Source organism: Mixophyes fleayi, chromosome 4 (assembly GCF_038048845.1).
Source record: "Mixophyes fleayi isolate aMixFle1 chromosome 4, aMixFle1.hap1, whole genome shotgun sequence".
NCBI classification, from domain to species: domain Eukaryota; kingdom Metazoa; phylum Chordata; class Amphibia; order Anura; family Limnodynastidae; genus Mixophyes; species Mixophyes fleayi.
In genome coordinates this window covers 41,968,072-41,991,075 of record NC_134405.1, presented here as the reverse complement: position 1 = coordinate 41,991,075, position 23,004 = coordinate 41,968,072, and the positions used below count along the sequence as shown (strand labels likewise).

The 23,004-nt window shown below is 42.0% G+C and overlaps 2 protein-coding genes across 5 annotated transcripts in view; one reads left to right on the top strand and one right to left on the bottom strand.

Moving 5' to 3' along the window:
* Window positions 1–23,004, bottom strand: part of LOC142151294 (potassium channel subfamily T member 2-like) — a 111,942-nt gene that overhangs the window by 56,397 nt on the left and 32,541 nt on the right. For all 4 annotated transcript variants that reach the window (XM_075206793.1, XM_075206796.1, XM_075206797.1 and 1 more), the window contains exons 2-6: window positions 9,432–9,511; window positions 5,392–5,494; window positions 4,620–4,667; window positions 3,930–3,978; window positions 2,786–2,845 (exon numbers count right to left, since the gene is read on the bottom strand). In XM_075206793.1, the coding sequence (XP_075062894.1) occupies window positions 2,786–2,845; window positions 3,930–3,978; window positions 4,620–4,667; window positions 5,392–5,494; window positions 9,432–9,511 (340 nt within the window). The remainder of the gene's footprint in view (window positions 1–2,785; window positions 2,846–3,929; window positions 3,979–4,619; window positions 4,668–5,391; window positions 5,495–9,431; window positions 9,512–23,004) is intronic.
* On the top strand, window positions 14,108–21,628 carry LOC142149556 (uncharacterized). Its single transcript, XM_075204885.1, has 2 exons — window positions 14,108–14,377; window positions 19,017–21,628. Exon 2 carries the CDS (start codon window positions 20,252–20,254, stop codon window positions 21,626–21,628), a length of 1,377 nt encoding a protein of 458 aa, XP_075060986.1. The 5' UTR covers window positions 14,108–14,377; window positions 19,017–20,251.

Genomic DNA, 23,004 nt, shown 5'->3' with positions numbered 1-23,004 from the left:
TGCTATGTGTTACCAGTTTTCATAGTTGCCCCCTACAGGCTGTAAAAGCAATGAAGACAAACCAAATGTACTCAGATAACACAATGTACTGCTGAAGCTCAGGAGAGCATAGAGCATAAACAGAACTCTAAATGCTATACCCAGGGGAGCATAGAGCATAAACAGCACTCTGAATGCTACATAATGACACAAATATTGGATTTCACAAAGTTTGCTGCTTCAGTGTTTTTAGACCTTTTTGTCAGATGTTGCTATGGTATACTGAGATAAAATTAGAAGCATTTCATAAGTGTCAAAAGGCTTTTATTGACAAATACATTAAGTTTATACAAAGAGTCAATATTTGCGGTGTTTACCCTTCTTTTTGAAGACCTCTGCAACTCGCCCTGGCATGCTGTTAATCAACTTCTGGGCCACATACTGACTGATGGCCGCTCATTCTTGCCTAATCAATGCTTGGAGTTTGTCAGAATTTGTGGGTATTTGTTTGTCCACTCTCCTCTTGAGGATTGACCACAAGTTCTCAATGGGATTAAGGTCTGGGGAGTTTCCTGGCCATGGACCCAAAATTTCGATGTTTTGATCCCCAAGCCACTTAGTTATCACTTTTGCCTTATGGCAAGGTGCTCCATCATGCTGGAAAAGGCATTGTTCATCACCAAACTGTTCTTGGATGGTTGGGAGAAGTTGCTCTTGGAGGATGTTTTGTTTCTATTCTTTATTCATGGCTGTGTTCTTAGGCAAAATTGTGAGTGATCTCACTCCCTTGGCTGAGAAGCAACCCTACACATGAATGATCCTAGGATGCTTTAGTGTTGGCATGACACGGGACTGATGGTAGCGCTCACCTTATCCGGACAAGCATTTTCCATATGTCCCAAACAATTTGAAAAGGGATTCATCAGAGAAAATGATTTTACCCCAGTCCTCAGCAGTTCAATCCCTGTACCTTTTGCAGAATATCACTCTGTCCCTGTTGTTTTTTCTGGAGAGAAGTGGCTTCTTTGTTGGCCTTCTTGATACCAGGCCATCCACCAAAAATCTTCATCTAACTGTATGTGCAGATGCACTCACACCTACCTGCTGACATTCCTGAGCAAGCTCTGCATTGGTGGTGTCCCAATCCCGCAGCTGAATCAACTTTAGGAGACGGTCTTGGCACTTGCTGGCCATTCTTGGCCACCCTGAAGCCTTCTTCACAACTATTGAACGTCTCTCTTTAAAGTTCTTGATGATCGGAGAAATGATTGATTTAGGTGCAATCTTACTAGTAGCAATATCCTTGCCTGTGGAACCCTTTTTGTGCAAAGCAATGATGACTGCATGTGTTTCCTTGCAGATAACCATGATTAACAGAGGAAGAACAATGATTTCAAGCACCAGCCTCCTTATAAAGTTTTCAGTCTGTTATTCTAATTCAATCAGCATGACAGGGTGATCCCCAGCCTTGTCTTCGTTAACACTCTCACCTGGGTTAACAAGATAATCACTGACCGGATGTCAGCTGGTCCTTTTGTGACAGGGCTGAAATGCAGTGGAAATGTTGTTTTTGGGATAAAATTCATTGTCATGGCAAAGAGGGACTTTGAAATTAATTGCAATTCATCTGATCAATCTTCATGACATGCTAGAGTATATTTAAATTGCCATCATAAAAACTGAGGAAGAAGACTTTGTGAAAAACAATATTTGTGTCATTCTCAAAACTTTAAATCATGACTGTATATCCAGGAGAGCAAAATGAATAAACAGCACCCTGAATACTAAATCCAGGAGAGCAAAGAGCATAAACAGTGATCTGAATAATACACTTTCTGCCAATTAGAATGAGGTTCAGGAGTGCACAAGGTATTATGTAGTAAAGGAAAATATAGCATCATACCAGCTTGTGACATGTCCACTTTATGCAAAGAGTGTACAAGCTGTTGTAGCAGGTTAGAGTCACTTAAGGAGCCATTAAAGACTTGAAAGTACTAAACAATACCAGCAGTAACTAGTATGGGCACGTTGGCTACCAGGCTCCACTGATATGTTATTTATTGCAGATCACTAGTAATAAAAATAGATTGAACACTAAAAACTGGAAATTACCTGTTGCTCAATGTGAAAAACAACTGTACTGAGAGCCATTCCATTAGAAAGAGAACATGACAGACAGAGTTTTATCTACATTGTCTTAATGAAATTACACGAAGCCCCAGGACATCAAAAATAATCTTATCCCCTAATTGATAATACTATGTTTTGCAAATCATTATTATCCATGTTTTCCGCTATCTTATGTTTTAAAAAAAACTACATGTAATCAGCTTACCTGCCCCATAAAACGCATTACTACTCTTGCATGTCAAGTTCTACACGCATCGCTTAACAAATCCATATGCTGGCAAATAGTAATAAATAGATTTCAACGCTCTGAACTTTGCAGATCATAGAACAGTGACAAAGAATCATTTATTAATATAGGATATCTGGACAATTGAACTCCCTATGTGTGAGCATGGAACACTGGTGAGATGCTCCCCTAAAAGTTAACTACTTTCCAGTTTAACAACAGATGTTGTGGCTGGAAACAATATTGTACTGTAGTGAAGAAGATTATTATCAGGCCAGAAACCGCTTTAATATATGCTTATTTTCCCAAGAGAAGGCAGAAGAAATATTAATAATTTGCAAATTATCATACTATCAGTAAAACAATATGGGAATATTGATTAAAAATGCATGGAGCTACCTTGTCAGAGCATTCAGAAAGTGCTGTATGATTTGGAGGAATAAAACTTACCTTGTACCCCAGGTAGGTAAGAAGCATTGTTTCCAAAAAGCTAATTAATGCAACTAGAACCTGATAGAAAAGAGTGGAAACCATAGATTACATTTTTACATATTATACAGCATTGTTTAATTACTTAGACCGTGTAATACCTAACACCACAAGATGAAAGAGTGGAAAAGACTATATTAGGACTAAATATAAATATGTAATTAGAGATGGTACTGCCCAGGGAAGGAAAGCTTATTTAGATCTTCTGCTTGAAATCACCTGTTGAAATCTGAGAAACATACTTTTTGCCACCATTTCACAGGTTGCACGTGACCATCCTTATAAACATCTGTAACCATGGAAATAATCAATGCATTCCACAGTTTGTTTTGATGGTTATAAGTGTTGCTAAGAAAAGTCTTTCAAAACCATCTGTCAAGTGGCAGCAACAGTGTGTTGCAGAGGTTTTCAACGCAAGATTTCAGGCAAGTAAGTCTTATTTCAAGTATCTTATGTCATAGTTATGCAATTAAGTTGTAGTACCTGCATGATGATTTTAAATAGGCAAAACCATTTGAATAGAGCTACCCGTCAAAGTATAAAATATGTATGCTACATAAAATTATTATTATAATAATAATTATTATTATTATTATTATTAACATAGTCTGATTTATGAGAGAGGGGCACATGGGACACTGTGAGAGCACAAATGAATGGTAGCACGGTGGCTAAGTGATTAGCACTTCTGCCTCACAGAGCTGGAGTCATGAGTTCAATTCCAGACCATGGCCTTATCTGTGTGGAGTTTGTATGTTCTCCCCGTGTTTGCGTGGGTTTCCTCTGGGTGCTCCGGTTTCCTCCCACACTCCAAAAACATACTAGTTTAATTGGCTGCTATCAAAATTGACCCTAGTCTCTCTGTCTGTCTGTGTGCGTGCATGTTAGGGAATTTAGACTGTAAGCTCCAATGGGGCAGGGACTGATGTGAGTGGGTTCTCTGTACAGCGCTGCGGAATCAGTGGCGCTATATAAATAAATGGTGAAGATGATGATGATGATGGTAGATGAGAAAAAGAAAATAGTCATGTGTTGGTCATATGTTATAGCAAGTATAGTTATGGAGAAAGCCAAAGTTGACATCATCATCCTTGGCTGAGCTTACCTGTAGTCCCCACAAAGGAAGAGGTCTGTTCACCCAAATTATAGGTGTCCTGGAAGAAAAGTAAGTGACTAATAGATGAAATACATTACTCTTTGTGTACATGTGGCACTGTGCAGAGAGAGATAAACACAACATGCTTTAAAGTACTCCTGTCTGCAGACCACCGAACAATTAAAAAAAAAAAATAGCATCACCAAAGTCATGCCCGCGAATCACTGAACGATTCTCCCTATTCTTCATAATTGACAACTGTCCCTGATTTCCAGGGACAGTTTGATTTTCCAGATTTGTCCTTCCAAATGTCCCTATCTTTTAATATTTACCAACAACACACGAACAATCTACTTTTTCTGCAAGTTAGATGGAATTCTTTATAAGTTTATAGTTATATAAAATTAACATTGAAAATGTTAAAAAGTACATCATTATCAAACATGTCATAATGGTGATAGCAGTCCTTCAAAGTCAGCCGAGGCAGTATGTTACACAACCTGAGTGTGTGCACCCCATTTAAATGTGGGATCATAGAGCAACCTGGAAAATATTTGAAAACACTCCCTATTATGCTTTTTGGCGAAACCCTGCCTCCATCACCATAGGTCACACCTTTTCTGTAAATCGGGGCTGTCCTGCCAAAAAACTGGGTCTACTGGGAATCATGTGTTTGTGTCACTGTGTCAGCATTCTTACCAATCAAACTTGTGTTGTGAAGAGTAGTTCTGTTTAGGGCACTCCCAGCTGTAACAAGAAATATGGGTCAGATGAACATTGAGAACAGATATGGGATAATGCATTGTTTTAAAAATAGGTGAAAGTCAAAGCTGCAGGAGTTTATGGACTGATTTCACCACATTACAGGGGGTGAGAGGTAAAGGGTAGGAGGACTCAGTTGGTTGTAAGAAGATGTCAATAATAGGATAGTGAAAGACCAGAGGCAAAGGCAGAACAGTCCATTGCTGGCCCCCATAGCAAAATGTGGGTAGGTGCCCACAAGGCTGCTGCCTCCTGGGCCCCCTGCTCTGCAGACAGGGGGCCCACGTCTGGGCAGGTGTTGCCAGAGGCCTGCACTGCAGGAAATGGGCCATCCGTAGCAATCATGGTTACACCCCTGACAAAAGGCAGCAGCTTTCAACTTACTGGCCTATGAATCAGACCTTGCACAAGCGGCCTCTTCAGCTAAATGGACCATCCACAGGGGCAGGGAGGTATTTTTTGGTGGTACACCCATAGGGGGCAACATTGGGGTGGGTCACTGGGTTACTTGGATTTTTTTTCCTTTAAAATGTTCCTAACAAGCTGCCAAGCTGTCTCGCCTCCTGGGTTAGAATTGGTCCCTGACAATATATTGGTCCAGATAACAAAATGGCTGCCTTCACTTTGTGTAGACGATAAATATCACTTTGGAAGTGAAAAAGAAAGCAAGACACTGGTGTTTGGGTAGTAGCGGGAAAATTACACTCACCAGTTTCCTTTGCCTTCTCTTGGATCATCTAGTAACACTCGTATAATGTACAGGAGACAACTCAGCAGCTTCAGTGAGAAGGTAAATAATCTGACCCTCAAACCTGAAATACACAAGAACAAGTCAAGCAAATAAAAAAACAGTTGTACAGTTTAAAACAGAAAGATAATTCACGTCGTCTTCCAAGAGCAAAACCCTTAGCCATAGCAAATCATGTGACTGGCCCAGAATCCTATGGGGCCAGGAAGAGAGACGTACGCCTTTCAAGAGGTCCATACTCTGACTTTGAGGTTGTATTCTGACAGTCACCTGAGATGAAAGGATTGTACATATAGACCCCTCTGGCTGATCCGGGGAGGGGGTCCTTCTGGCCAGCTGACATTTTACATTATTAGTCAGGTGTTTTTACCTATTAGTACAAGTTACTGAGCTGATCCACCTATTAGTACAAGTTACTCAGCTGATCCATCTATTAGTACAGGTTACTGAGCTGATCCACCTATTAGTACAGGTTACTGAGCTGATCCATCTATTAGTACAGGTTAGTGAGCTGATCTACCTATTAGTACAGGTTACTCAGCTGATCCATCTATTAGTACAGGTTACTGAGCTTATCTATCTATTAGTACAGGTTACTGAGCTGATCCATCTATTAGTACAGGTTACTGAGCTGATCCATCTATTAGTACAGGTTACTGAGCTGATCCATCTATTAGTACAGGTTACTCAGCTGATCCATCTATTAGTACAGGTTACTCAGCTAATCCATCTATTAGTACAGGTTAGTGAGCTGATCTACCTATTAGTACAGGTTACTGAGCTGATCTATCTATTAGTACAGGTTACTGAGCTGATCTACCTATTAGTACAGGTTACTGAGCTGATCTATCTATTAGTACAGGTTACTGAGCTGATCTATCTATTAGTACAAGTTACTGAGCTGATCTACCTATTAGTACAGGTTACTAAGCTGATCTACCTATTAGTACAGGTTAGTTACTGAGCTGATCTATCTATTAGTACAGGTTACTGAGCTGATCTACCTATTAGTACAGGTTACTGAGCTGATCTACCTATTAGTACAAGTTACTGAGATGATCTACCTATTAGTACAGTTTACTAAGCTGATCTACCTATTAGTACAGGTTACTGAGCTAACCTACCTATTAGTACAGGTTACTGAGCTGATCTAACATTTTAGTCCAGGTTACCGAGCTGATCTACCTAATACTACAGGTTACTGAGCTGATATATCTATTACTACAGGATACTGAGCTGATATATCTAGTACTACAAGTTACTAAGCTGATCTACCTACTAGATTGGGTAAACTAGAAATTAGAAATTGAAAAATAAGTTGCAAACGAAAGTAAGATAAACCCTAAAAGGTTTTTTAAGTATATAAATGGCAAAAGGATTAAAAAAGACAATACAGGACCCCTAGAAGTGAGATGGGTGAATTGATAAATGTGAAAAAACAGGGGTATTAATACTTTCTTTTCTTCAGCATTTACTAGAGAGGAACAAATGGTGGGAATAATACATACAAATGGAAATGTAACCGTACCATTAATTAAAACTTGGCTGACTATGAAAGAAGTCCAAAGGCAACTGAATAAAATTAAGATAAATAGAGCTCCAGGTCCAGATGTAGCTTAAGCGCTTTTCTTAATTTTCATAGATTCAATTTCATCAGGGCCAGTAACAAGGGATTGGTGAATAGCAGATGTGGTGCCGCTGTTTGAAAAAGGGAATGAGATCACAAACCGGGAATTCTAGACCTGTAAGCCTGACATCAATAGTGGGAAAACTACTGGAAAGTATATTAAGAGATGGTATTCAGGATTACTTGGTGCGTAATAAGATTATTAGTGGGAATCAGTATGGATTTGTGAAGGATATGTCATGTCAAACTAATCTAATAAGTTTCTACGAGGAAGTTAGTGGGAACTTAGACCAGAGCACAGTAGATGTGGTCTTCTTAGATTTTGCAAGGGCATTTGATACAGTGCCACACAAGAGGTTGGTTTACAAAATCAGGGTACTGGGTAACAACATTTGTACTTGGGTCAAAAACTGGTTGGAGAATAGGGAACAGAGTTGTGAGAAATTGAACATTTTCTAATTTTTTAAAAGTTTTAAGTGGAGTACCTCAAGGTTCCGTGCTGGGGCCACTCCTTTTTAATATATTCATTAATGATCTTGGTGATGGTTTAGAGAGCAAAGTTTCCATTTTTTGCAGATGACACCAAACTTTGTGTAGTAATAAAATCAGAGCAAGACGTAGTTTCTCTAAAGAGGAACTTGAATAAACTGGACAATTGGGTGGCCAAATGGAAGATGAAGTTTAACAAAAATGTAATTATAAGGTTATGCATTTAGGGGTCAAAAACAAGCACGCAATCTATAAATTAAACGGGACAAATGTAGGGGAACCTATAATGGAAATGGATTTGGAAGTTCTCGTAGACGTATACTTAGCATTAGTGCTCAGCAGTTGCAAGGGCCAATACAGTATTGGCATGAATAACAAGGGGCATAGATGCAAGGGAAGACAATGTCATTTTGTCACTATATAAACCGTTGGTAAAACCTCATCTTAAATATGAGTACAGTTCTGGGCATCACTCTATAAAAAAGACATTTTGGAACTAGAAATGGTTCAGATAAGAGTGACAAAAATCATAAGGGTATGGAGTCACTAAGTTCTGAGGAAAGGTTAGCCAGTTTACACATGTTTACTTTAGAAAAGAGGCGTCTACGAGGGGATATGATTACTATGTACAAAGACATTAAAAGTCACTACAGAGAACTTTCATGGGAACTTTATACCCCAAGGACTGTACACAGGATGTGCGGTCATTCCCTAAGGTTAGAGGAGAGGAAGATTCACAACCAATGAAGGAAGGGGGTCTTTACAGTAACAGCAGTCAAGATTTGGAATTCACTGCCAGGGAAGGTTGTGATGGCAGATTCAATTAATGTATTGGCCGATTACAAAAAAATCAATTGATATGTTTAAGAAAGGGTTAGACAAAATTTGAGCGGAAAATGGTATCCGGGGTTATGACCATTAATTAAAATGAAGTATAGTAGCGGATCCAGGGAGAAATAGGACTGCAACATTGGGTCAGGAGAGGTTTAACCTGATTTAAACAGATTGGCAGTTGTTTCATCTGGATAAATTTCAAATATAAGAGAGGGATCGCCAGAGATCCAAAATAGGTTGAACTTGATGGACTGATGTCTTTTTTCAACTTCATCAGCTATGTGACTATGGGCCTGATTCATTAACTTAAGAAACTTCTTATTTAAGTCTCCTGGACAAAACCATGTTACAATGCAAGGGGTGCAAATTAGTATTAGTATTAGTTTTGCACATTAGTTAAATACTGACTGTTTTTTAATGTAGCACACAAATATTAACTTTAAATTTGAGTGTAAAAATAAGCTATCAAGTATTTATGTGCTACATGAGTATTTAACTTATGTGCAAAACAGAATACTAATTTGCACCCCTTGCATTGTAACATGGTTTTGTCCATGAGACTTAAATAAGAAGTTTCTTAAGTTAAGATCCTTCATGAATTAGGCCCTATGTTACTATGTTTCCCACCCTCCTTCCCGGTTTGTGATTATACTACATTTATTGTTAAAAATTCTATTTGCTAATGCATATCTGTCCTCTCCTAATTACATCAGCACCATCCTTGTAAGCTAAGGGCTCAAGTTTAATGTGTGTCTTGGGAAGATAGCAGTGAGCAGCTGCTGACCTTGGGGTGAGATTCTTACATGCCCACTGGTCTCCAGTGGCCGGTGTGGGATGAGGTTATTGACTCGTATTAAAGATTTGCTTATGTTTCAACTTGATCCTTATTATAATTAATATACTAGCCAACTTCCACCCAATTAAATGTGTGTCTCTTATTCATCTAGTTACGTCTACAGGACTAGGGGTTAAAGCTTAATGTTGTGCCTAGTTACGTCCATAATGTCACTCTGTAGTGGGAGGAGCAATAGTTCAAAATGTAGATACTTACTTGACCTCTGATTTTTTATAAAAAAAAGTTTCATGCGTTCCTTGAAGGAGTTTTCATTCACATAAAATTCTACTTGAACCCTGAAAATAGATGAAACAAATAAACAAGGAGATAAGAAAATTGTGCAAGGAAATGTACAAGATTACAGCCTACAACATGTGACATAACAGACGGCACTCGCAGACCCGACTCCAGCACTTAATGCTTATCTACTCATATTGGGCCTGAGTCATTAAGGAAAGTAAAGCAAAAAAAAAAAAAAAAGATTAACTTTGCACCTGGTCAAAACCATGTTGCATTGGAGGGGGATGTAAATTTAAAATGTGATGGAAGATTTATAGTTGGGGTAGGGCATGTGCTAGATCAACTTTAAATTTCAGTGTAAATATAAAGCTATCAAGTATTTGTGTGCTACATGAAAAAGCAGCCAGTATTTTACTTATGTGCAAAATAATAAACTAATTTGCACCCCTTGCATTGTAACATGGTTTGTCCAGGAGAAAACTTACTCATTTGTTTGTCTTACTTTCCTTAAAGAATCAGGCCCATTGTATGCCAGCCTGATATAATACATTTATTCCTTTTAGACAGATTATTATTTTCCTTAAGATCAGCATTTACTTATAAAGCGCCAACATATTAACACAAATAAATTACAATCAATGACATGAAACAGAAGCTAAAGATCGCCCTGCCCAATCCAGCTTACAACCTAAGAGTTGTGGGGATGTAACAGAAACATGGCAGAGGTTGGAGTTCATTGGCACTAAAGTGGAAAAAACAGGGATGGGCAGCAAAACCGCCCTAGGGTTCCACCTTCAATTTCTATCCCCCCCCCCCCCCCCAAGCCAATACTGTCGCTAGACATGTATCTTGAGTGGATGTATGGGTGTGGATACATTTTTTAAAAAAATAAATGATGTCTAATATGGATATCAGGATTTATGGATAGCTTTATCAAAGAGCAAGATCACCAGAGCCGTAACTTAGAATTCTAGTGCCCAGGGCGAAGAAGACAAATGTCGCCCCCCTAGCCCTCAATTTTAACTAAATTAACCTAAAATAATCCTAAATTGCGCCCCCCTTCAGCGTTGCGCCCTGGGCGGTCGCCCCTGTCGCACAGCCCTAGCTACGGCCCTGAAGATCACCAGTGCTGCCTTTGCACGGTGAAGCCTAATTAGCCAGTATTGCTGTGGAACTTGCACTGCCACAATAGTTTCCTGTTACCGGCATCTCAAAATGTTGATAACAGATGAAAATCTTTCAATCAAGCAAGTTTAAAGATTTTTAAATTTATCTTTTTGTTAATATTTTTTAATCTAATTTTAACCTTTTTTTTTAACTAGTGGAACTGAAAACCCAAATAAAAAAAATCATCCTTATTGCAGCAAATTGATAAATAGGCCCTTTAGTGTAATATTGTGCATTGTAATGTGTAGATATTTCTAATAAGCGTGCGCTTCGGAATGTTCACTCTTTATCACACTCATCACTCTGTGCTTTGGATTCTATGGGCAATGTGTTTACTAAAGGGGAAAACCATGAGAAGTTGGACTGTTACTCCTGACCGATTGGGAACATTATTAGACATTAGATCTAATAACGATATATTATGGAACCAGACTGTGGCACAGTGGTCAGTACAGCTGCCTTATAAAGCCGGGGGCATGAGCTTCATTCCAACCAGAGCCCTATCTGCGTGGAGTTTGTATGTTCCCCCCGTGTTTGCACGTTTTTCTACCCACAGTCCAAAAATACACTGGATAATTGAAACTTACTTCAGACAAAATGAACCCTAATCTGTGTGTGCTGTCTGGGAATTTAGATTGTAAGCTTCGATGGGGCAGGAACTTATGTTAATGATTACATATTCTCTGCACAGTGCTGCATAATATGATTGGCGCTATATATATATAAATGCTGATAACCAAACTAATAATCTAGCCTGGCTCGGATTATGAACCCTGTCTAAAACTAGTACAGTAACTCTTGACCAGCCCAAGAGAGTGCCAGTCATTTGGCTGGCGTCCTGTTACCAGCCCAAAGCCATAGTTGCACTTGCCTCACAGATTTTCTGGAGTACAAAAGCACTTTGAAACTTTCAGAGATAGTTGTAAACCAGTGAGGTGCAACATGAAGTAGCAGGAGGGCAGCAGGAGAAGGCTCATCAGGTCGCAGAAGAAGACTCAGCGGGCCGTAGGTCACCTGTTGCCCACCTGCTGTTATAAACTGTACTTAAAGCTAGCTACAGTCTTCAAGCACAGAAGAACAGATGGGAATAGTAATTTCCAGACTGAAGACCCACCAGCATGGACGTTTAGTCTGGGTTCTTAGAATCCAGCTTTATCACTCAATGTCTTTCTTAATACTTTTGGCCGATTATATATGATGACCTAGATATGGATGTCACTGCTGAGCTGGACTTTCGATCTTTGAGACAGGTCTTTAATCCCACGGAAGATAGCCAGAAACTGGCTGCCAGCTGATCAAGACTTCCTGTCTTCTGGTGGGATGGGGTATTTCAACCCCTCTGTAGGACATGTGACAAGGAAACTCTTGAAAAATACCCAGAATCCACCTGGCCACATTAAAGTGTAGACAATAACAAAGTCATGTATGGTGCAATAAAATATAAACGGTAACAGTTGGGGTACTTTGCACACAATGATACATACAATGCCTCTTTACAAGCCTAGAGTGGAAGAGGGTGTGACCTTTAATTGCACATGCCTGACCCCTTTTACTGGTTCTGAAAGGTTGTCTACTGAACAAAGGCTTCAGGGCTGGAATTTGGACCTTTGGACATCCGCTCTTAGCTTGTGCAAAGAAGCTGGGTCTAGATGAATAAGGAATAACTTATCTAGACAACAAGATATCTTCTCCTAATCTTGATAGAGTTTATATTACTGTAGAGTTACATTGGGATTCATTTTCTGCTGGTGTTATGGCTTGTTTAGATTGATGTTCTCCAGGGATTTTCCTGGACATTTCTCTTACGGAGGCCTTAGGCCTGCTGTTTGTATCAGCTAATACACAGTTTAATGTCTTAGCCTAGACAATAGACCCTTGAAGATGAATTCATTTCACTCATGGCTCATAAATATTTGTTTGACGGTAGAAAGTTTATATGTTGAAAAATAATATTATATTTTTTTCTTAATCTATTCTACTTGTTGTCATGTCACACCAGGGGGTATATTTACTAAACTGAGGGTTTGAAAAAGTGGGGATGTTGCCTATAGCGACCAATCAGATTCTAGCTTTCATTTATTTAGTGCATTCTACAAAATGACAGCTAGAATCTGATTGGTTGCTATAGGCAACATCTCCACTTTGTCCAAACTGACGTTTTAGTAAATATACCCCCAGGGCTGCTGTGGTTACACAAACATGTGGAAGCAAACAATGGAGCCAGTATAGTTTTGAAAATGGTGTGATTCTGCCAATTTGTACAGGCATTGTTACTGTTGAAGAGTCATTATCATGCTATGCTAATTGTGAAGAAGCTTTTTGTACAACGCTTGCAAGGAAACTATACAGCTAGACAAATTTATGCACTGAGCAAAAATGTAACGCTATGAAAAAATATAGTGAAAGCAATCACAAGAGAGGATTTATTCAGTCTTCTGCATCTCTCACTGGTACAGATTTTTCTTTGACATTAAAAAAGATGGTGGTCTTCATCCCTCTATAGACTATAGAGGGCTAAATAAACAAATACCTAATTCTCTCATTTCTAATATATTTAACCAGTCGAGAAGAGCAAAGACCTTACATAAAGCTGAAACATCTGGGGCAGCTTAGAACAGTGATGGCTAACCTGTGACACTCCAGGTGTTGTGAAACTACAAGCCCCAGGATGCTTTGCCAGTAGATAACTAGCTGATAGCTGGCAGAGCATGCTGGGATTTGTAGTTTCACAACACCTGGAGTGCCACAGGTTAGCTATCACTGGCTTAGAACTTAACTCTGGACAGGCAATGGGATGAAAACGCCAGGCATAGACACTATAAAGATCTACTCATTCCAAACAGACTTTTATGGTGGTATCAGAATGATATAGTAATGTTTTCCTGTTCCCTGCAAAGAAATATTTTTGAGACTGTTGGGGATTCCATTTGAATCTTTAACATTTATAATTTCATATTTAAATTTGAATCGGTAAATTGGGTAGAACTAGGGATCAGCAACAGAATTTCACACACACTGAATTTGGAGGTGGAATTGGCCATTTTCCAAAGAAACGAAGTTCCGGAGATGCAATCTTTGAATTTTTACTTTTGCTTCACATTGTATTTATAAATTCTTAATTTCATGAAATTTACCGTCTACAAATAGAGTTAGGACAATGTGTCAATTCAGTCTGCTCTTTGGTGTGTTTGGGGTACAATAAGGGTCACGTCCGGGTGGATTAAAAAATGATAGGGGAATCCTGGAGTGGGACAAAATGTGGGTGGAATTCCACATGGAACAAATAAGTCCATACTCGTCTGGAGAAACTTGTGAAATTCCAAGCCCTAATGCGGAACAAGGGAAATGTCCCACGGAATAGTTTTGAACATTTCTAGGCATAACTTGACTACTGAATATCTATCCAGAGGTTCCTTGGTTCTGCCAATTATTGTAGATGCTTTATCAGAAATGTTTCTTCTTTAGTTGAGTCTATCACTGTTTAACCCAAGAAAGAGGCTAACAACTTTTTTTATCTCTGCAACAGCGTTATGTTATCCAGATACTTAACAATCATTCATTGTGGAAGTCGATGCCTCTGAGATTACTCCTGGAACATTCCTTTCTCAATATTTGGGTAATTCCAAAAAAACAAAAAACTTTATAGTGGCTTACTGACAGAATGCCAAGGCATATGCCGACGCCGGTGAGGGATTTGCCTTTACCAACTCAACTTCATTCCTCTGCAAGCTCCTCTCGATTCTGTTGCATGTATGGTAAGAAACTCACATTTATTTGTCTTTGTTAATGTCCTCTGATGTTCCAGATACTAGATGATCAAATGGCGCAAATTTGTAAAAAGGTCCATTCTAATTAAGTCCATGGTACCACAAAACAAAGACAATCTGCATATGTCTGTTGGAAACCACAACCCAAGTTTAAAATAGATGACATAGTGTAGTTGTTAACTGTAGTATATATCTTCATTTTTCCATCAGGTAAATTAGGACCTCATTTTTCGAATTCCTAAAAAATAAACCCTTTCACATGCCACCTACAGTTACCTTCTACCCTCATGTACCCTTCCAATACATATGTGGAATAAAAAAATCACAGAAGAACGAACAGAATAAAAAAAAGAAAACTATTCAACTAATGTCACCTGTTAAAAATATAGGCATTAATGACGAAATATCTATATATATAAATCAGGTTTTGCTTTGGTTTTTTTCCCCTTGAAATACATGTATTAGGATGTTATGAATGTCTACTTACATAAAATACATTCCTGCTTGCAAATGCAAACTCATGTCCTAGCATACATACTCAGCTGTCATCACTAGTAACCACAACTTAGACTAGACTTGTAGCTGGAGCAAGAGATACGGTTGAAAAACACGTACCTGTGTAATGCTCAGATCTTGAATCAGACACTGCTGTGTGCGTTCGAGATAGGCAGCCCCTTACTATACAACGACTATGGCCAAACGCCCAGTCCCTGCCCTGTTCCCTTCCTCAAATGATAAGCTGTAGTAAGTGTCTTTTGCGATCGGAAGTTGAACTGAATGTGGCTGTGTTCTGTGCATGCGCAGAGTGATTCTGCTGTTTGTACGCACAAAATTGCAGTTTACGTCCCTTGATGAATCAAGCCCATTGTGTTTAAAACATAGGTGCTGGAGTCACCCAACTGTAGCTAAAATGGGATACACTTAATTCAGAACCAGACTTAATTTATCCAACACAAAATCCCCTGCTCCTCTCATTTAATTCACTTTTGCAATTGCCTGCTTTTAATTAATTGCTAAAAACCCCTCATACTCAATTAATTCAGCACAGGTAACTGCAATAGTAAATAATTAAATAGTAAAAGTAGGACGTTTGGGAGCAATATGTACTTAGGGGATGCGATCAAGTTGGAGATTGTGTAAACTAGGACTTGATAACAGGGTTGGGTAGGGTTACCAGATGAGCCATGTAAACCAGGACACATATGAATTACACATGCTGCATGGTTACGCTGCAATTAGGTTCTACACGTTGCATGTTTCCTACATAGTTGAAGCTGCAGCACATGAATTTGTTTGTGTCTTTGTTTAAAATCCATTTATTACAATGAGCATCCTTTATATAAACCATCACAGCTGACAAAACTACAATATCAGGGAATATCCTGCAAACGAGGGTACTGTTTTTAAAAACAAAGCAATGTGCTATATAAATATTATGCAAACAATGAAATAAAAAAAAAACATGCAAGAGTGCACACGCCAAACACCTCTAGAGCACTGCTCAACTTAGGTATTAACCGGGCAGCATTTTGGCTGTTTTCTCTTACAGAATTTAAACAGAAAGAAGATAATTACATTGTAAATTTAAGATCACACAAAAAATGTGCACACACTAATATAGTGCGTGTATGTATATTATATACACACACACATATATATATATATATATATATATATATATATATATATATATATATATATATATTAAGGATGAGCGGGCTCGGATTCCGCAAATCCAAGCCCACCCGAACAGTGTGGATCCGACGGGATCCGAGCACTGTTCGGGAACTTCCGGGCGCCAAACGGAGCCAAACCGAGGCTATGACATCCAAGTCTCGCGTCGGATCTCGCGAGACTCGGATGTCATAAATACGCACCTTGCGGGTGCCATCTTCATTCTGGCTGTGATCACTCGTGAGGGAGGTTGTAGTTAGGGAGCTCCTGATCAGTTTAGTGGTTCTTTGTGCTTTGTCCAGTGCTCTGTCCTGCTGAGTCCAGTGGTGCTGTGTCCTGTGCTCTGTCCTGCTGAGTCCAGTGGTGCTGCCTGTGTCCTGTGCTCTGTTCTGCTAAGGGCATTGTTATTTCAAAATTGTTCAAAAGTTATAAAAAAAAAAATTATAAAAAACCTATACAAAAATAATTTTAAAAAAATATAATAAAATTATAAAAAAATTATACAAAAATAATTTAAAAAAAATATAAAAAAATTTGTTAAAAAATACTAGGTACTGCTATTTAAAAGTCAAACTACGTTCACTGTTGCTGCTGTACCAAAAAATAATAGGTACTGCTAATTAAAATTCAAACTACGTTCACTGTTGCTGCTGTACCAAAAAATACTAGGTACCGCTATTTAAAAGTCAAACTACGTTCTCTGTTGCTGCTGTAACCAGAAATACTAGGTACTGCTATTTAAAAGTCAAACTACGTTCTCTGTTGCTGCTGTACCAAAAAATACTAGGTACTGCTATTTCAAAGTCAAACTACGTTCACTGTTGCTGCTGTACCAAAAAAAACTAGGTACCGCTATTTAAAAGTCAAACTACGTTCTCTGTTGCAGCTGTAACCAAAAATACTAGGTACTGCTATTTAAAAGTCAAACTACGTTCTCTGTTGCTGCTGTACCAAAAATACTAGGTACTGCTATTTAAAAGTCAAACTACGTTCTCTGTTGCTGCTGTACCAAAAAATAATAGGTACTGCTATTTAAAAGTCAAACTACGTTCACTGTTGCTGCTGTACCAGAAAATACTAGGTACTGCTATTTAAAAGTCAAACTACGTTCTCTGTTGCTGCTGAACCAAAAATACTAGGTACTGCTATTTAAAAGTCAAACTACGTTCACTGTTGCTGCTGTACCAGAAAATAAGAGGTATTGTGGCCCCGCTACCAAATTGGGTACCGGGGCCACTCCACTGCGCAGTCCAGATAGATGCATATCAGATATTAAAATACGTTGACTGTTGCTGCCAAATCAAAATTTTATGAAAATGACCTGTCATCGTCGAAAACAAGAGGTAGTGACGCGCTCGAACTACACCCTCTATATGCTGCAGAGGATGTAGGAGCAGCCATATGTGCAGTGGAATTGAGACCAGTTGGAGGAGGTATTGTGGCCCCGGTACCAAATTGGGTACCGGGACCACTCCACTACGCAGTCCAGAAAGCTACCTCGGTGCAACGTTTTGGACTAAAAACAATATTGTGAGGTGTGAGGTGTTCAGAATAGACTGGAAATGATTGTTATTGAATGTTATTGAGGTCAATAATAGCGTAGGAGTGTAAAAAAAAACAAAAAACTGGATTTTAGCGCTTTTTATGCTTTTTTAAAAATAAATCAGAACCCAAAACCTTAAATCAGAACCAAAACCTTTCATCAGGTGATTTGGCAAAACAAATCAGAACCCAAAACCTCAAGCTAATCAGAACCCAAAACCCAGAACACAAAACACTAAAAGTGCCCGATGCACACTCCTAATGACAAGTGAGGCTTCATAGGACGAACGCACTTAAAGGGTGACAGGGTTTGTAATAAGCGGAACACTAACCTGACGGGGTTAACATTGGGTTGGGCCCGACCAATGGGAGATTCTGGGGGAGGGACCTTGATTTATATAGGAGGCTGCACTTCCTGGGCTGCCTCATTCCACAGCACGAGATCCTGCAGGAAAGAAGGCATCAGAGAGAGCGGATAAGCACCTGTTTTCTTTTTTTTTTTGTCCTAATTTCCTGTATTATCTTTTGTTTTCTTGTGTTTTTCTTATTCCTTTCCCTGCCTGCTGTTGTTCATTTATTTTATTTTTCTCTCATCCTTTCAGCTCCTTCTCCTCCTTTTCCCTCTCCCCCTCCCTCCATCCTCTCTCCCTCTCCCCCTTCTCTCCTTTGGTCTCCCCCCTACTCCGTTCCCCACAGCCAGTCTCTTCCATTGTTCCTTCCCTGTCCACTTACCGTTAGACACTATGCCACGTCCTAGACGCTCCACCACCCGGCCAGCTCGTTTTAGGTCTCCCTCCCCTCGGAGCTCCGGGCGCCATTTTGATTCCTCCAACCCTCCTACCCCGCTCACTGCGGACATCCCGGGGCCCTCTGCTCTCTCCCAGCGTGAGTCCGTGAGGCGGGCTCACGCTCCTCTCCTTGCCACCACCGGCACCTCCGGTCAGTCCAGCGGGCGGCAGGGTCGCTCGACCCGGCCGGCGGCAGCATCTGGGTAGCACATGCGCAGACCCAGGCCGCCATCCCATGCCGCTGAGTCCCTCTCAGTCGGCAGCAGCGGGGGGGGGGGGGGGGGGGAGGTGTCAGCTGGCGCTCTGGGTCCCTCTTCAGCCACAGACATGCCTGCATCAGCGATAATTTAGTTTTTGATTACAACCATTCCAGCGGGGGTAATATGTCTCAATTGTCCCCCCGCCGCTCCACCTGTACAGGACAAGCGGTTTTCCCGAGGAATCTTCCCGGGCGTGTTTTGATTATATCCCCTCCCAGCGTCGCGCAGCATCAGGAGGTTTCCATAGCCCGGGGGAACAAGCATCAGCAAGCCATGATTATGGCGGCCCATTCATGGGATCGGTGCAGCGTCGCTTGGACTACTTGCCCAGGTCTCAGCTTACTGCTCCCTTTTGCGTTTCAGAATCTGTGGTTACGAATCAGGAGTCGAGTGCTGCTGGTGGAGGTCTTACTGGGTCCGAGTACAGAGAACAGAGGTCGACAGGGATCCCTGAGGAGTCTATTCCGAGCTCGGCGGGTGGTCAGGCCGGGTCGGCTAAGGATGGAGAGGCGTCTTCGGGTGCCGGGAATCCTGCTCCCCAGGTTGAGTCAATTTCTGGTACCACACATAAAGTACAACTGTTGGGGTTACCGGTGCTCTCTATTAGCAGTGATTCTTCGGATTCTGATGATAGACCTAGAAAACTTATTAGGTTATTGGAAACACAGTTACTAGGCAAGCGCAACAAGCAGACGCCTCAGTCAGGGGGCGTAGAACAGACGGTTGCCTGGAGTGATTTAGGGCAGGTCGAAACGCTGGAAATAACCCATGGTATCCGGCCTAGTGTTCGGGATAGAATTAAGCGCGGGAAGTATGTGGACATGTTCGCATTGACGGGGAGGACAAGAAGGCGCTGGCTGCGGCATGCAAAAAGTCAGGTATGGGCGAGGACAGGTTCCGGTCGTTCCCTAGATGGTCGAATGCCTTCTCTATCTTTGCTACCATTTACCTAGAAACTAGGCCCGGCGAGCACGATGAGGTGTGGAGGTACATGCACCTGATTAGCGGGATGGCAGTGAAGGACGGTCCGTTAATCTGGAGGGTTTACGACGAGCTCTTCCGTAAGCGCATGAGCGGGCGCGAGAAGCTCCTGCTGGGGTCTAAGGATGTCGACACATGGTTGGAACGCATGAGACCGAGCCACCAAGGGGCCGAGGGTAGCATGGGCAGGAGGTTTCAAGGGCCGGGGAGGGCGCAAACGACCCTCCCCACTAAAGGAAGATGTTTTGATTTCAACGCAGGCTCCTGCCAGCGCGGAGCGTCATGTAGATTTAAACACTGTTGCACGTCATGCGGAGGACAGCATCCAGCCGCCGAATGTGCCAGGGCCCGAGGAAGTGGGGGCAGGAGACGAGGAGCAAACCCAATTATGCCGGGTCAAGGGCCCATCGCCAATTAATTTGGCGGAACTGGACAAATGGTTAGCTTGGTTCGATGATAGGGACACCGCCTCCCTCCTCCATGATGGTTTTCATTTAGGATTTAGACTCCCAGTTCAGGGCAGCATCTCAACGGCTGCTCCAGTTAATTTGAAGTCCGCCCTCGCTCTCCCGAGGGTGCTGGACGAGAAGATAGGAAAGGAGGTTTCTTTGGGCCGTATGATTGGCCCATTCCGGCTTCCGCCCATTCCCAACCTGATTTTGTCCCCGGTAGGGGTTGTGCCCAAGAAGGCAGCGGGGAAATTCAGACTGATCCAGTATTTGTCATACCCCGCTGGCCAATCCGTCAACGATGCGATAGACGCCACTCTGAGCTCGGTTAGTTATCAGTCATTTGAATCGGCACTTGCATTGGTGCAGGAGTGTGGTAGGGGTTCCCTGTTAGCGAAAATTTACATTGAGTATGCTTTCAGGTTATTGCCCCTTCACCCGGAGTCGTTTCAATACATGGGTTTTCGGCATCGTGGTGGATACTATATCGATCGCTGTCTTCCTATGGGTTGTTCGATATCCTGTGCGCTATTCGAGAAGTTTAGCGGCTTCTTGCATTGGTGCATTCAGGCGGGAACGGGGTGTCGGTGGATCGCTCATTATCTAGATGACTTTTTGGTTATCGGGCCACCTGATTCCACGGGTTGTCGAGATATTCTGTTCTCCACTGAAGCTTTGTTCAGGGTGCTAGGCATTCCCATTGCCGCGGATAAGACGGAGGGCCCGGCCACGTGTCTCTCATTCCTTGGAATTGAGATCGACACGGCAGCAGGTATATGTAGGCTTCCAGTTGATAAGGTGTCAAAGATGCACGAGTCCATTGTGGAGGTGTTAGGATCCAGTTCTAGTACATTAAGGCAAGTTCAGTCCCTACTAGGGAGGTTTAACTTTGCTTGCCGGCTGATTGCCATGGGGAGGGTCTTCTGCAGAAAACTCCAGAGAGCCACCGCGGGTAGAAGCCGGCCGCATGCGGCCGTGCGACTATCAAAGGTGATCAGGGAGGATTTGCAAATATGGCTTGTCTTTCTCAGGGAATTCAACGGCAGTCAAATCTGGCCGACACCAACAGTAACGAACTCAAGTATAAACCTTTTCACGGATGCTTCCGGAGCATGCGGCTTTGGGGCCTATCTAGACGGGCACTGGTGCCCGGACAGCTGGCCGGAGGAGTGGCATAGGCTGGGGATTACCAAGAACTTGTTGGTCTTGGAGTTGTTCCCTATTGTGGTAGCAATCGAACTGTGGGCGCCCGCATTGCGTGGGAAACACATAGTATTTTGGTGCAACAATTTGGGAGTGGTCCAGTCGATTAATAAACAGAGTGCCTCGGCACACCATGCCATATCCCTGCTGCGTCACTTCGTTTTGCGCTGTCTGCAGCATGACATTTCGTTTAGGGCTAGACATGTTCCTGGGGTGCAGAATGGGTTAGCCGATGCGTTGTCATGCTTTCAATGGAGTAAGTTCCGCAGTCTGGCTCCCCAGGCGGACAGTGTTGGTATCCCGTGTCCCTCTTGTGTTTGGCAGATCATCGCACCGGTATAAGAGTGCTAGTGGAACAAGAGGTAGCCCCCTCCACCCTGAGGACATATCAGTCAGCATGGACGCGGTGGTCACTGTACAGCAGGCAAAAAGATCAGTCTGAGGCAGGTCAGCGTGACGCTATGTTAGCCTTTATGTGGGAAAGGTACTCCAATGGGGAATCTAGAGCCTCCATGGCATCTACCCTGGCGGGGATATCATTCATGGCTAGGCTGCAAGGTTACCCGGATGTTACCAAGGGTTTTATGATCAGCAAGGCCCTAAAGGGGTGGGCTAGGGTACGGCCTTCGCACATTGATGCACGTTTACCAATCACCATCAAAATTCTGGACGTATTGATAGGGAAACTGGATCCAGTCACAGCTGATGAATACGAGAAACTATTGTTTAGCACCGCGTTCTCCATTGCGTTTTTCGGAGCATTTCACGTGTCTGAACTGGTAGCTAGGGCCAGGGGACATCAGGAGTCCGGCTTGAGGGCAGAACACGTTAGCCTGTGCAAGGGGGTTGTGGCCTGTAAAATAATTAAATCTAAGACCAATCAGAGTGGTAGGGGATCATGGGTGCAGTTAAATCAGCAGTCAAATAGTAATATCTGCCCGGTTAAATTAGTGTCACAGTTGATGAGTGTGAGACCTCAGGCCTGCTTGTTTTTATGTCACTATAACGGTATGCCACTGACGAAATATCAATTTGCGGCTATTTTGAAACGGACCCTGCAGGCCCTTAATCTGGATAGTTCCATGTACGGGACGCACTCGTCTAGGATTGGGGCGGCCACATCCGCTGCCTTGGCTGGTTCCTCTACCGAGACCATAAAAGCCATAGGAAATCCACGGCTTATAAATCTTATGTCAGGATTGACAGTGTTGACGTTTGATGTTGTTACGCTAATCATAATTTTGCCTTCACAGTTTTTCTTTTTTTTCTTTTCTCATGCTTTACGGTCCCTGGGAGGTAAAATTATAGATCACCCGGGCTTGGGGGTGGAGTCACCTCAATTGTTTAGACGGCACGGCGTTCATCTAACGGAGGAGGGTATGGGTTTCTTTGTAGATAGGATTTGCGGGGGAGTTTCGGTGTGTTTCGTTTAGTTGGTGGCGGGCTGCGGCGTCTGTAGGGCGCAGCGGGGTAGGAAGGCACTGCGTTCAGCGGCTGATTTGTGGGCGCACAGGTAGTTGGTCGTAGGTCACTGTCCCCTAGGTGGCACCAGTAACTCCTTTTTTGGTCCTTCGGTGAAGAGGGTCCCTGTCCGGCTCGGTGAGGGAGGGCAGCGTGAGTTTAAAGGGGCAGTCACTCTGACGCCAACTCAGCGCTAGTGATGACGGGATTTGTTCCCATGTGGTTGTGGACGTACGGCGGTTTGTGCCAGTCCATTT

Excerpts from the sequence above, each read along its gene's own strand:
- LOC142149556 (XM_075204885.1), top strand. The coding sequence starts at position 20,252 with ATGATTGGCCCATTCCGGCTTCCGCCCATTCCCAACCTGATTTTGTCC.